The sequence below is a fragment of the Giraffa tippelskirchi genome, chromosome 2 (genome assembly GCF_054371585.1).
Source record: "Giraffa tippelskirchi isolate mGirTip1 chromosome 2, T2T-mGirTip1v1.2.pri, whole genome shotgun sequence".
NCBI classification, from domain to species: Eukaryota; Metazoa; Chordata; class Mammalia; order Artiodactyla; family Giraffidae; genus Giraffa; species Giraffa tippelskirchi.
The window spans coordinates 232,687,991-232,700,773 of NC_137276.1; the positions used below are offsets into that span (position 1 = coordinate 232,687,991).

The window sequence follows — 12,783 nt, forward strand, 5'->3', positions numbered from 1 at the left end:
GTAACTGGCATGCTTAGTCTGTATATTTTTATTGTGATTGCTGACATGTAGAAATGGATTGGACTCTGCTGTCTTACTTTATGTTTACTACTTCTGTTTTTCCTTTCTTGCTTTTTCATTTTAAAAATATTATATTGTTTGTTTTCATTTCATTTTCCCTCACTGCACTGAAGCTCAAGGCTTCATTTTTTTTAATAACCGAAAGATAATCACATTGTTCGGTATCTTTTCTCATGTATATTGATAAATAATAAATATTTATCAACACACATTTACAGTCTTAGTACTGCTTGTTTTTTTTCTGTTAAAAATACTGAGAGGCAGTTTTTCTAAGCTCGCAAAATTTTCCTTCCATTATTAAGAAGGTTCTCAATAGTTTGTGGCTTCTACTGCTGCTACTGATTATTCAGCTGTCAGCCTGATTATAGTTTCTCTGTGGATCTGCTCTTTCTGGCTGCTTTTAAGTTTTCTTCATCCTGGTGTTCTGCATTCTCCTGCACCATTCTAACAGTTATTTCTTTTTCTACTTATCCTGCCTGTTACCCCTTGCATTTGTTTCATCTTTTAATTCATATCTCTCATCAGTTTTTATTTGATTTTTTTTTTTTGGCTATGCTGGGTCTTGGTTGCTTTTCTGAGTATGCTTTCTCTGCTTGTGGCAAGCAGGGGCTACTCTTCATTGGTGGCTTCTCACTGTGATGACTTCACCTGTTGCATTCTGAACAATTTCTTTAACTTTATTTTCTAGTTCTTTATGTTTCTTTTCAGATGTGTCTATTGCTCTGTTTAATCCAGCCATTGAATTTTACAAGTTATCTTTTTATTTTGAAAATTGTCAAATTTGCAGAATATTGTAAAGAACAGAGAACCATGGGTAAATACCAATATATCTTTCATCTAAATGGTTTTCCTACCTGTTATCACCCTGCTACCCTATGTGTGTGGACACATATATACATTTTGCTGTTGTTCAGTTGCTAAGTTGTGTCTGACTCTTTGCGACCCCATGGACTAGAGCACGTCCTCCACTATCTCCTGGAGTTTGCTCAAACTCATGACTGTTGATTCGGTGATGCTATCTGACAATCTCATCCTCTGTTGCCCCCTTCTCCTGTCGCTTTCAATCTTTCTCAGCATCAGAGTCTTTTCCAATGAGTCAGCTTTCACATCACATGGCCAAAGTATTGGAGCTTCAGCAATAGACCTTCCAATGAATATTCAGGGTTGATTTCCTTTAGGATTGACTGATCTCCTTGCTGTCCAAGGGACTCTCAAGAATCTTTTTCAGCACCATAGTTTAAAAGCATTAGTTCTTCAGTGCTCACCCTTCTTTATAGTCCAACTCTCACATCTGTACATGACTACTGGAAAAAACCTAGCACTGACTATATAGACTTTCATTGGCAAGGTGATGTCTCTGCTTTTTAATAGGCTATCTTGGTTTGTCATAGCTTTCCTTCCAAGGAGCAAGCATCTTTTACTTTCATGGCTGCAGTCACCATCTGCAGTGATTTTGGAGCCCAAGGAAAGAAAATCTGTCACTGCTTCCACTGTTTCCCCATCTATTTGCCATGAAGTGATGGGACCAGATGCCATGATCTTAGTTTTCTGAACGTTGAGTTTCAAGCCAGCTTTTTCACTCTCCTCTTTCACCCTTATCAGGAGGCTCTTTAGTTCCTCTTCACTTTCTGCCATGAGAATCATTATTAACTGCCTATCTAACGTTGTTGATATTTTTCCCAGCAATCTTGATTCCAGCTTGTGATCATCAAGTCTGGTATTTTGCATGATGTACTCTGTGCCGAAGTTAAATAAGCAGGGTGACAATATACAGCCTTGTCATACTTCTTACACACATACATATAATATATATATATATAAATGCATATATATATATGCATACACACACGCTTTGCTTCTTTTTATGAAACCATCTGAAAGTAGGTTATAACCATTGTGCATGTTACTCTTAAATACTTTTCAGCATACCTCTCTCAAGAACAAAGACATTCTCTTATACAAACATACACTATCACCATGCCTAAGTAAATTCACTTGAATTAATAATATCACCCAACATATTTTCATACTCAAGTTTCCCCAATTATCTCCCAAATGTTGCTGTGCGTGCTCAGCTGCTCAGTTGTGTCCAACTCTTTGCGGCCCGTGGACTAGCCCGACAGGCTTCTCTGTCCACAGGTTTCTCCTGGCGAGAACACTGGAGTGGGTTGCCATTTCTCCAAATGTCATTAATATAGACTTTTTTTTTTTCTGCTCTAGGATCCAGTTGAGGTTCACGCCTCCCCACTTGGCCATTTTGTCTCTAGTCTCTCCCATTGTAGGACGTTACCCCACATCCTTGTGCCGTTCATGACGTTGACACAGAATAAATACAGGTCGGCTGTTTTGAAGGATGGTCCACATTCTGGAATTTTCCCATGGTTTCCTCATTATTTGACTTGGGTCAAAGCTCTCCAGCCAGAATCCCACGTTTGACACTGTGTCTCCCCTGCCTCCCCTCAGGAGATACATAGTGTCAGATCCTGGTTACAGTGGGTGTGGCCAGACCTCAGCAGGAAAGGGTAGGTTCCCTTGTTTGTGACTAGTGAGTGTGGAGGGCTTCTCTGGGGCTGGAAAGTGCCTGTCACCCACTGGGCTTAGCATTCCTTGATTCTTGCCTGACTCAGTTCTTACAACAGGGGTTACAAGCTCGTGGTTTTCTAATTCTACCACTCCTTCTACATTTACTAGCTAGCATACTTGTATAAAAAAGGAACGTTTCCTCCCCTCCTCTCTTTTTGGGTCTCTACATAGAGTTGCAGATTTTAAAAATTCAGTGTTGTAATCCATTACCATCATTATTCTTTCTGATGTTCAAATAGTCCAAAATCCTGCCAGTGGTAAACCCTTTCAAGACAGCTCATTTGTCCTTTTGACATGACTGTTATTTTTTGCTACTTTCTTGCATAATGAATGTTCCAGGCTCACATTATAGTTTCCCTGTTACAGCCTAGGATTAGTTATTTCTCTAAGGAACCCTGATTCCTTTCAATGGGAATGATTCTTAGAAAACAAGATACGGTTATTTGGTGTGCTCATTGCCACTGGGGTGTTCCATTGGTTGTTTTAGTTCAATTAGATTTTCTGTTTTAAAAAACTCTGTTTTCAGATCAACCTGGTCATTTTTTATCATCTCTTGTTCCCTCAACTTGTATTTTATTATCCCATAGTGATAGATTTTGTCCAAATAGCATAGAGGAAGAGGGAGAAAAGGAGGGGGAAGAGGGTGGCAGATTCGTTATTCAAGTAAATACCAAGCAGTTTAATACCTTCGCACAAACTGCAGTGGGGGCTGCTGTGGATCCATAGAGCTGAGTCTGTTGCACTTTGCTTTGATATTTATTGGTGGGTATTTGTTGATTGCACCTAAGAAGATAAAGAAAATCTGTGAGGAGACTTATTCACAGCAATTAACATGACAGCAATCTGCTTTGTGTGCAAAACATCACATCACTGTACTCAACATCCGTGAAAGAAAGACACCAACTAGGGTGACCACATGAGTTGAAAGCAGAGTTCTCACCGGACTCTCTAAAAACTGGTTTAGAAAATTCATGACTGCCAAATGTATAAGTAGAGAATTCAACTTACTTTTCAATAAGATGCTCTTAGCTGCCAAAGTCCGTTAAACATTAGAGGAGAAATCATGAGCCCATCCTAAGAGTCTGGCCTCTAACTGACGTGAACTAATCAGAATAGTTATTTTTTATTTGCTCCTTTGAAAGGCCAAATTGCAAAGGGAAAAGGGTATTCCCTTTACATTCTCTGTATCATTAACAACAACAGTAACCACAGTCCATTTTGGTTTAATTCATTATGATTCATTTCATCTGAAATATATTATTTTTTCATATTAAAGCACACTTCTTCCAATACCGTTTAAAACATTAAAAAGCCTTTTTTGATGAGAAAATTTGAAAAATGCATTTTTTTCCTTGAAGCCTTCTATTTGATTGTGTGCTAAACGTGATTAAACCTCTTCCTGGTGATCCTAGGTCAGCATAAATTGCAAGTTGGTCCTGGGCTGCACCATCTCCTGAGCTGCTCTTGTAGACTGAGCTTTGTGCTTCTAGACTAAACGGCCAAGACTGGGATGTTTCCTTTATGTGCATCTGATTTTTAATTATCTATCTTCACTCTAAGTATCAGGTTGTTAGTCAGTAGTTTTGCTTAGAAAATATGTCTATTCTGATGTGAATTATGCCTGATAGCCAATTCTGTCACAGTAGTGTGTAATCAAGAGTTACTTAGAGAGAGAGCTGGGTGGGCATGCCTGGGAGGGTTGGGACCAGATCTGTTTTGGTCCCTTCTTGATAGCCCGCCCCTCAACAGTGAGTGGCTCAAAGTAGGTACCTAATGTGCCATGTGCTTATTTGCTCAGTCATGTCTGACTCTTTGTGACCCTGTGGACTGGAGCCTGTCCTCTGTCCATGGGAGTTCTCAGGCCAGAATACTGGAGTGGGTAGCCACTTCTGCCTCTGGGGGATCTTCCCAACCCAGGGATCAAACCCACATACCCTGCATCTCCTGCATTGGCAAGTGGATTCTCTACCCCTGAGCCACCTGAGAAGCCCCTACATACGTGTTAATATTAAAGAGGTGCGTGTGGGTCTGGGGGCCTGCTCTGAATGGAGGATGCAGGATTGAATATGATTATGTCAAAGTCATACTTTCGCCACCTGATGCGAAAAATTGACTCATTGGAAAAGACCCTGATGCTGGGAAAGATTGAAGGTGGGAGGAGAAGGGGACGACAGAGGATAAGATGGTTGAATGGCATCACCGACTCAATGGACGTGAGTTTGAGCAAGCTCCGGGAGCTGGTGATGGGCAGGGAGGCCTGGCGTGCTGCAGCCCATGGGGTCACAAAGAGTCGGACACGACTGAGCGACTGAACTGAATGTCAAAGTCTTGTCAACTTTTTGTATGTTGATAGCTTTAGTTTAAATATTGGAGATTTCTAGATACTTTGTAGAAAAGTGGTGTCATGGCTATAGTTTTTGACCAGCACTTTATGTATTTCTTCTTAAAGCATCTCCTCCCTTTCCCTGGGTGGTGGTGAGGGTGTCACTTATCTAATCATGCAGTTGGACTAGTTACCATGAAACACCACTGAGAATTTTGTGGGGCCAGGAAAGGAAATTCCATCTAAACCTCCTTTCAACTTTTTGCCTTATAAGGAGTGTTTCTTGACAAATTTCTCAGCCTTTCAAGGTGTTTTCTGTTCTGCTTTTCCATGAAAATGGGTTTATTTGACATCAGCAGACTCTTGTAATTCAGGGTCTGGAACCATTGCAAGCCACAAGCAAGTTGCCACACAGTAAGGAAAGGAGAACACTTTGGTAGAGAGGGGAAGGGAGTAGGGGGCGGGGAATGCTAATAAAAAGAATACGTGGCTCTTCAGTGGCTGAATTTCAAGGTGTTCTTTTGTTTTACCCTCACAAATGCCTTATGAATTCTTCTTTCCAAACGACCTCTGGCCTTCACTTATTTTTTCCCCTCATTTTCCCAGCTCTTCTTTCTGGTTCCTATTCCAGAACCCATCCACAGAAATTTTATTCTAGGAGCATATGGCTCCTGTATCAGTGTTTCTCAAACCATATAATGTATATATGAATCACTGGGGATCTTGATAAAATGCAGATTCTGGAACAAAATGTCCAGGGTGTGGTGGGAGAGTCTGCATTTTTCACAAGCTCCTAGGAGATGCTGGGTCGTTGGTCCTAGACTCACACCTAGAGTAGCAGAGAACTCGAAGACCCGGCATCAGCCCCACCGACCATTTCCCAAGGCTCCTCAGACCTCACCAGCCCCGACCAGTCGGGGTCTTTGCAGCCTTAGCTGATCTCACAGTGAAAGTCAGTGACAAGTTTGAGACATAGGCTGCGGCACTGGTGTCCTTTAGCCTGTGTGTTCACCTTCCCTTATCTCAACTCCAAAAGTAAAATGATCAGAAGTCTGACAGTGCTTTTTGAACTCCATAGTCATATCAGGACAAGGCTTCTCTTAATCCATCCTGTTGCATTCAAAATGAATTGCATACTTTCAAGACAAGCTTGTGCCAAGAAATACAACCCACGTTTCTTTTTTATGGGCAACAGTTACACTAATTACCGGCGTCATAAAAAATCATTAGCAAAGCTAAGAAAGTTTTGCAAGGATGTATCTTTCATTCTGACATGTAAAGTGGTATCTCCTAGAACTTCGCACTCTGCCTTTAGAACTTGTAAAAGCAAAGCCAAGGATTGTTGAATTTTTCTCTAGCTCTCCCTCCGAGTGTTAAATGGTCAAACTTTCCACTGAAGGGCCCGATGGTAATGTTACATGGCAAGGGTTTCTACTTTGTAACTAGTATCCCGGCTGTGACTTCACACCCCCAGACCACGCTGCTCCCTGCAGACAGATGTGCCAGTAGCTGTTATGATTGCTTCTCCATAGGAACCAGAGCCATAAAAAAGGAGCCAGAGAATTCAATGCTTAGAAATCATAGGCTTCCTCCCTCCACCATCCATCATTCCCTATTTCCCTTTCTGCCCCTGCAGCGGCCTTGAAGACAGAGGCTTCCAAGAATCCATGTCAGTTCATCAGCCCTTCTTTGGGGAATACCAAATATACTGAAATGTGCAAGAAAGAATATGATTTTATGACTTACGCCTGACTGAGCTTATAAAAGCCTTCACAAACTTCACGCTGTATCTGTGGTCAGGCTTATGAATGCGGCCAAGCTGGACCAAGTGGTGATCCAAAGGGTAGCTGGCTAGGTCTTCCAGTTCCTGGTCATTCCAAGAAGGCCCAAGGGAAAACACAAACAGGGTATAACCTTGACACTTGGCCCTCCAGGATTCTTTCTTTAAGGTTTCCCTGTCCAAGTGACTGGTTTCCCCAGCAGATATCACAAAAATGACTTTATTTCTTCTCAGATTGGGTGTCCTTGAGAAGACATTGTCCAGAGTCCACTGTAAGGCGTGACCAATAAAAGCATCTCCATTTAGCTGCTGAACTGACTCTTCCACATGTCTCTTCATCAGGCGTTTACTCTTGTAGGTGGTCAGGTTGAATTCGCTTCTAACAGGGCTCCTCTGAGTGTTGGGTAGGAAGTGAGGGGGACTGAGGCTTAATAGGGCCACCCGGTCTCCGGTGACAGAGGTCTCAGGCTCTGGGGTGATTTCGAAGTGATCTAACAGTGCTCCCAAGAATCCCCGTATGTCTTCAAATTCTGTGCTTCCCACGTGCCGGGAGCTGTCCAGAAGGAAAGCAGCATCCATGTAAGATTGCACAGGGGGTGGTCTGGCTTCATCACAAGAAGCATCCGGCTTGCACACATCTGCAGACGGAAAGGCATTTAGGGTTACTGAGCAGAAACAGACAGAAAAAGGGAAGATAGCATCTCGACCATTTGGACATTTGGAGGCTGCATGATCTTTGATGTTAATACAGTAACTAAATGACTCTGAGGTCAGCAGCAGGAAGATTTCCTAGTGTGTGGTTTGCACCCTGATCCCCAAAGTAGAGATTTTATACTCAGCCCATGTGCGGAGTTCCATTCACTGACGCAATCTGACTTTTTGAAATTAGGTTGCTTTCAACAGAAGTTTCATCTTGGCTGCATTTTAAGTTTATAAAGATTGACTTGGACAGGTGATTTCATGCTTGTATGTGTGTTTACTGTATCATGGCATAAAAAGTAATGACCTCTCTAATTGACAATATACAGGTTAAACCAAGGGCCCCTGTCACTCTAAACATGCTACCTCATTACGAAAAGAAATCTGCTTAAAATGTAAGAGTGCAAAAAAACAATGCATCTTTTATTTCAATTTAAATAAAAGTTTATAACTCAATGTCTTTTTTTTTTGTAAAGACATTAAGGACAGAGCTACCACTTATATTTTATACCTATCAGTTGAAGGCTCAGTATGTGTTTATTAAATAAATGAATATAAATACTACATGTTAATGAGCTCTCATAAAAGAGTGCATATCTCATTTTTAAAAAGAAGGTGTAGTAATAAAACAGTGCGTTTTATTGAATCTGACCACAATATTCAGAGGAATTAAAAAAACTTGGAAATGAAAGGATCCTAAAGGTCATCAAATCTTCTAATTTTACCAAAGAGCCTGAGGGCAGGAGAATAAAATCATTTTGCCAAAGGACACATCAGCATTTCTAGAAGTATCTGCATATGAAGTCAGTGTTGTACTGTTTGAGGCAAGGCCGCACGGTGCAGCAGGATGGGGAGGCCCATTGGCCTGAAAGCCGGGGTATCTGGGCTCTGGTCTGGCTGTCTTCAGTAACAAACATGCTGTGTGCCCCTGTCCAAGCCGCCACTGGGCCCCAGATCCACAGAATGAGACAGTTGGATTAGGTGCACCTAAAGAGCCCTTATAGGGCCAACACTCTGCAGTCCTACATTTTCAATAACAGTTGACGGTTAAGGATGAGTATGAAAGAGACTGTTCTCTTTAAAAACCAGAGAGAAATGGGAAACCACGCCTGTGGACAGCCAGTACTTAGACAAGGGCCCAGCCATGAATAAAAGCGATTAGATGAAAGGTTAATGACCAGAGTGCAGATCCTTACGGAGCAAACTTCAGAAGTCCAGTCTTGCTCACGGACTCAGTCAAGATATAAAGTCTGGGGACGTCCCTGGTGGTCCAGTGGCTAAGAGTTACGAGCTCCTGACGCGGGGGTCCAGGTTTGGCCCCTGCTCAGGGGACTAGATTCCGCATGCTGCAGCTAAGAGTTCGCGTGTCACAACTAAAGATCCCGTGTGTTGCAACTAAGACCCAGCACAGCCAGTCAAATAAATACATATTTAAAACCAGGGACAGCAGCCCGCCCACTTGCTCAGTTTTGTGGGGTTTCTTAATTGCGGCAAACAACCAAAATACCTTCCATTATGTGCCTCAGAGACAAAACAAGGCTTTAAGCCAAGAAATGGAGCCCAGATCTATCTCCAGACACACGCGGATAACTTCTGACCACAAATCACACTAGCGCATGTGTCACTGAGGAGTCTGAACCCACAGCTGAGAACTCGAGGGGGAAGAATCTGCCCAGTGTGGTGAGCTCCTCAGGGCTGGGGGAAATGATGGATCAGAGGGCAGCAGAGGGCAAGACAGAAGGAAGAGAGGATTCAGAGTCCCCACCTGCCCATGAGTCACTCATACTGCCAGAAGGTCTCATTATCATTATCAAGGCATCTCGTTGACACACACGTGGAGAAGAGGAATTAACCATTTACTTCAAGGCCAAGTACAGAGTCTCAGGGAACAGCGTAATGCGATCTGTGTTTCTCATAAACTGCAGGTATCTTAAAACCAGCTTTCTTGATTTCGATTTGGCTGTGAGCAAATTATTTCATCTGTAAAATGGATCTAATAATCATTCAAAAATGTTAGGGCCATTATAAGGATCAAATGAAACCATTAGAAGGGTGTTTGGAATGCATTCCTGTGGCTCAGCTGGTAAAGAATCCACCTGCAATGCGGGAGACCTGGGTTCGATCCCTGGATTGGGAAAATCCCCTGGAGAAGGGAAAGACTACCCACTCCAGTATTCTTGCCTGGAGAACTCCAAGGACTGTATAGCCCATGGGGTCGCAAAGAGTCAAACACGACTAGCGACTTGCACTACACTGCACTATACTTGGAATGCATTAAACCCAACAGCCTAAGTATTAAATATTATCATCACCACCATCACTGTTACATGAAGCAATTAGAACAGTGCATGGCTTAATAATGAATGTCTGATAACCGTTAGCTATCACACCCACCAGTACCCTCAGCGACTGCCACTCTCTTTGTACTTATTAGCATGTTCAAATTATTAGAATACTCAAATACACGTTTTGGCCAGTTTTCTAGCTAGAACTATATATTGTGTGTAAAACAGTCAAAGACAAATTGGCATCACAAATCTTTCTGATCCCTAACATTTGGGGCTTTAAGAAAGCCTCTTTCCAATGAGAAATCCATCTCTGCTAACTTCCACTTCCACCGTAAAGCATTTCTTTGGGACTGTGAACATTTGAGGTTTAGAAAGCTCATAAATGTATTTCACCGCACAAGGAAGTTGGCCATGAGACAGGCTGAGTTTTTCTAAAGATGATTCCTGTTTCCTAGAAGATGCATGAGCTGAGAGGCTCCACCTGTGGATGAGGCTGTGTGGCAGGGTGAGCCCTGGGGAGACCCTCCCAAAACCACTCCTGTTGCTGCTGCCAAGTTCCAGCCCCTCCTTACTGTGCTGCTCAATGACCTGATCAAGTTACACTCTCCCCGTGGGTCTCACCATAGCAGAAAGTACACCGCTGGAGTCCCTCGAGCGCTGGTACAGAGTCAGCTCCGGATGGGATAATGATGACTTGGAATCTGCCTGTGTCGTCAATCTGCAAGAAGCAAAAGCGAGAAGAGCTTCATGGGTGGGGCTGAGGAACCTCCCAGGATGGTTCAGAGAGCTGAGACCTGCAGAGAGCAAAGGAGCTCCCCTCCCTCTCAGAGGGCCCCCAGGGAGGCAGAACGTCAGTGGGGCTAAGAGCACTGGTCTGGGTTTAAACCCGTGACTCTCCCTTTAGCTGGAGGACAAGCAACTTTGCCTCTGTTTTCTCATCTGTGAAACAGAACAGTCACATTACTCTTTAAAAGGGCAAGTGTGCGCACAAAATGAGTTCATAACTGAAAAGCATGTTACTGGTATCAGGTAGGTACCACCGAAGCCTACCTTCGTGCCGAAGAAATGATGCCTTTGAACTGTGGTGTTGGAGAACTCTTGAGAGTCCAAGGGACTGCAAGGAGATCCAACCAGTCCATCTTAAAGGAGATCAATCCTGAATGTTCATTGGAAGGACTCATGTTGAAGCTGAAACTCTAATACTTTGGCCACCTGATGCGAAGAGCTGACTCATTGGAAAAGACCCTGATGCTGGGAAAGACTGGGGGCAGGAGGAGAAGGGGACGACAGAGGATGAGATGGTTGGATGGCATCACCAACTCAATGGACATGAGTTTGGGTAAACTCCGGGAGTTGGTGATGGACAGGGAGGCCTGGCATGCTGCGGTTCATGGGGTCGCAGAGTCGGACACGACTGAGCAACTGAACAGACTGACTGACTGTCCAGAACAGGGAACTCTATCCAATACTCTGTAATGGCCTATTTGGAAAAACATCCTAAAAAGAGAGGGGATTATATGTGAATGTGTAATTGATTCACTTTGCTGTATGGCAGTAACTAACACAACACTGTAAGCCAACTACACTCCAATCAAAATGAAAGACGATTCTGTGATGGTCGGGTGGCAGAAAAGGGGTGGGCAGTAGGGACCAAATGGGGATGCTTTGTAAACAGGGACCTGTACACACTGGGTCTTGACTCTTGACAGGGGCAAAGTCACCTCTTACTGCCAACTATCAGAGTGCAGGGAAGCAAGTCACAGGATGCTTGGGCTGGAAGGAATCCACCATTTCACTGATGAGGACAGTGAGCCCAGAGGAGGGTGGAACAAAGACACCTCCAGTTTAAACTCTACTCTCCCCACGCAAGACCTGCCTTCCACTCTCTGCCTGAGCTACCTGGACGACTGCAGTTCTGTAACAAGGGTTCAGACTGAACTTAGAACACAGTTTTCACCATGTCACCCAGAGACCGCTGCCCTTGGTTCACTGGTGTGTTCTGTGTGTCTAAAATGTGGCAGCTGGTTGATAACTTAGGCTTCACGTTTAACCCTGTATCAACGTGGTGGTGTCAACCTAAAGCCAGACTTCCTACTCACTGATGCTGGTGCATGTTTTTTATAAAACATGGGGGACCTCAGGGGGTCTGTGCTCTCCCCTCCCCCTCCCCCAAGTAATCTCCTAATCAATAAAGTTTGGCAGATGTGGTCTTAGAGATCATTCATCCTACCATACAGCATTGAGCAAATACTGTTAGCAAATTTCAGAAAAATTACCCAAGCTGAGTCGGGGATTTAAAATTAAAGTATCCTATGGTTCACTTTTCTTTTTAATTGGGGGAAAATTGTTTTAAAATGTTGTGCTGGTTTCTGCCATACAACAACACAAATCAGCCATAATCATACATATGTCAGTTTAATTCAGTTCAGTTCAGTTCAGTAGCTCAGCTGTGTCCGATTCTTTGCGACCCCATGGACTGCAGCAGGCCAGGCCTCCCTGTCCATCACCAACTCCTGGAGTTTGCTGCTGCTGCTGCTAAGTCGCTTCAGTCGTGTCCGACTCTGTGCGACCCCATAGACGGCAGCCCATCAGGCTCCGCCATCCCTGGGATTCTCCAGGCAAGAATACTGGAGTGGATTGCCATTTCCTTCTCCAGTGCATGAAAGGGAAAAGTGAAAGTGAAGTCGCTCAGTCGTGTCCGACTCTTAGCGACCCCATGGACTGTAGCCTACCAGGCTCCTCCGTCCATGGGGTTTTCCAGGCAAGAGTACTGGAGTGGGGTGCCATTGCCTTCTCCGCCTGGAGTTTACCCAAACTCATATCCATTGAGTCAGTGATGCCATCCAGCCATCTCATCCTCTCTCGTCCCCTTCTCCTCCCGCCTTCAATCTTTTCCCAGCATCAGAGTCTTTTCAAATGAATCAGTTCTTCGCATCAGGTGGCCAAAGTATTGGAGTTTCAGCTTCAGCATCAGTCCTTCCAATGAATATTCAGGACTGATTTCCTTTAGGATTTCTCTAGGAAACAGCTCAGCTGGAGGTGATGGAATT

The 12,783-nt window shown here is 43.7% G+C and overlaps 1 protein-coding gene across 5 annotated transcripts in view; it reads right to left on the reverse strand.

Moving 5' to 3' along the window:
• The window catches only part of COL6A6 (collagen type VI alpha 6 chain), a 130,064-nt gene that overhangs the window by 8,654 nt on the left and 108,627 nt on the right, over nucleotides 1–12,783 (reverse strand). For all 5 annotated transcript variants that reach the window (XR_014077720.1, XR_014077723.1, XR_014077721.1 and 2 more), the window contains 3 exons: nucleotides 10,355–10,451; nucleotides 6,713–7,384; nucleotides 3,330–3,426 (listed from right to left, as the gene is read on the reverse strand). Coding sequence is in view for 1 of the 5 variants with exons in the window: in XM_081573202.1 (XP_081429328.1) it covers nucleotides 3,330–3,426; nucleotides 6,713–7,384; nucleotides 10,355–10,451 (866 nt within the window). In the remaining 4 variants the exon portion in view is untranslated. The remainder of the gene's footprint in view (nucleotides 1–3,329; nucleotides 3,427–6,712; nucleotides 7,385–10,354; nucleotides 10,452–12,783) is intronic.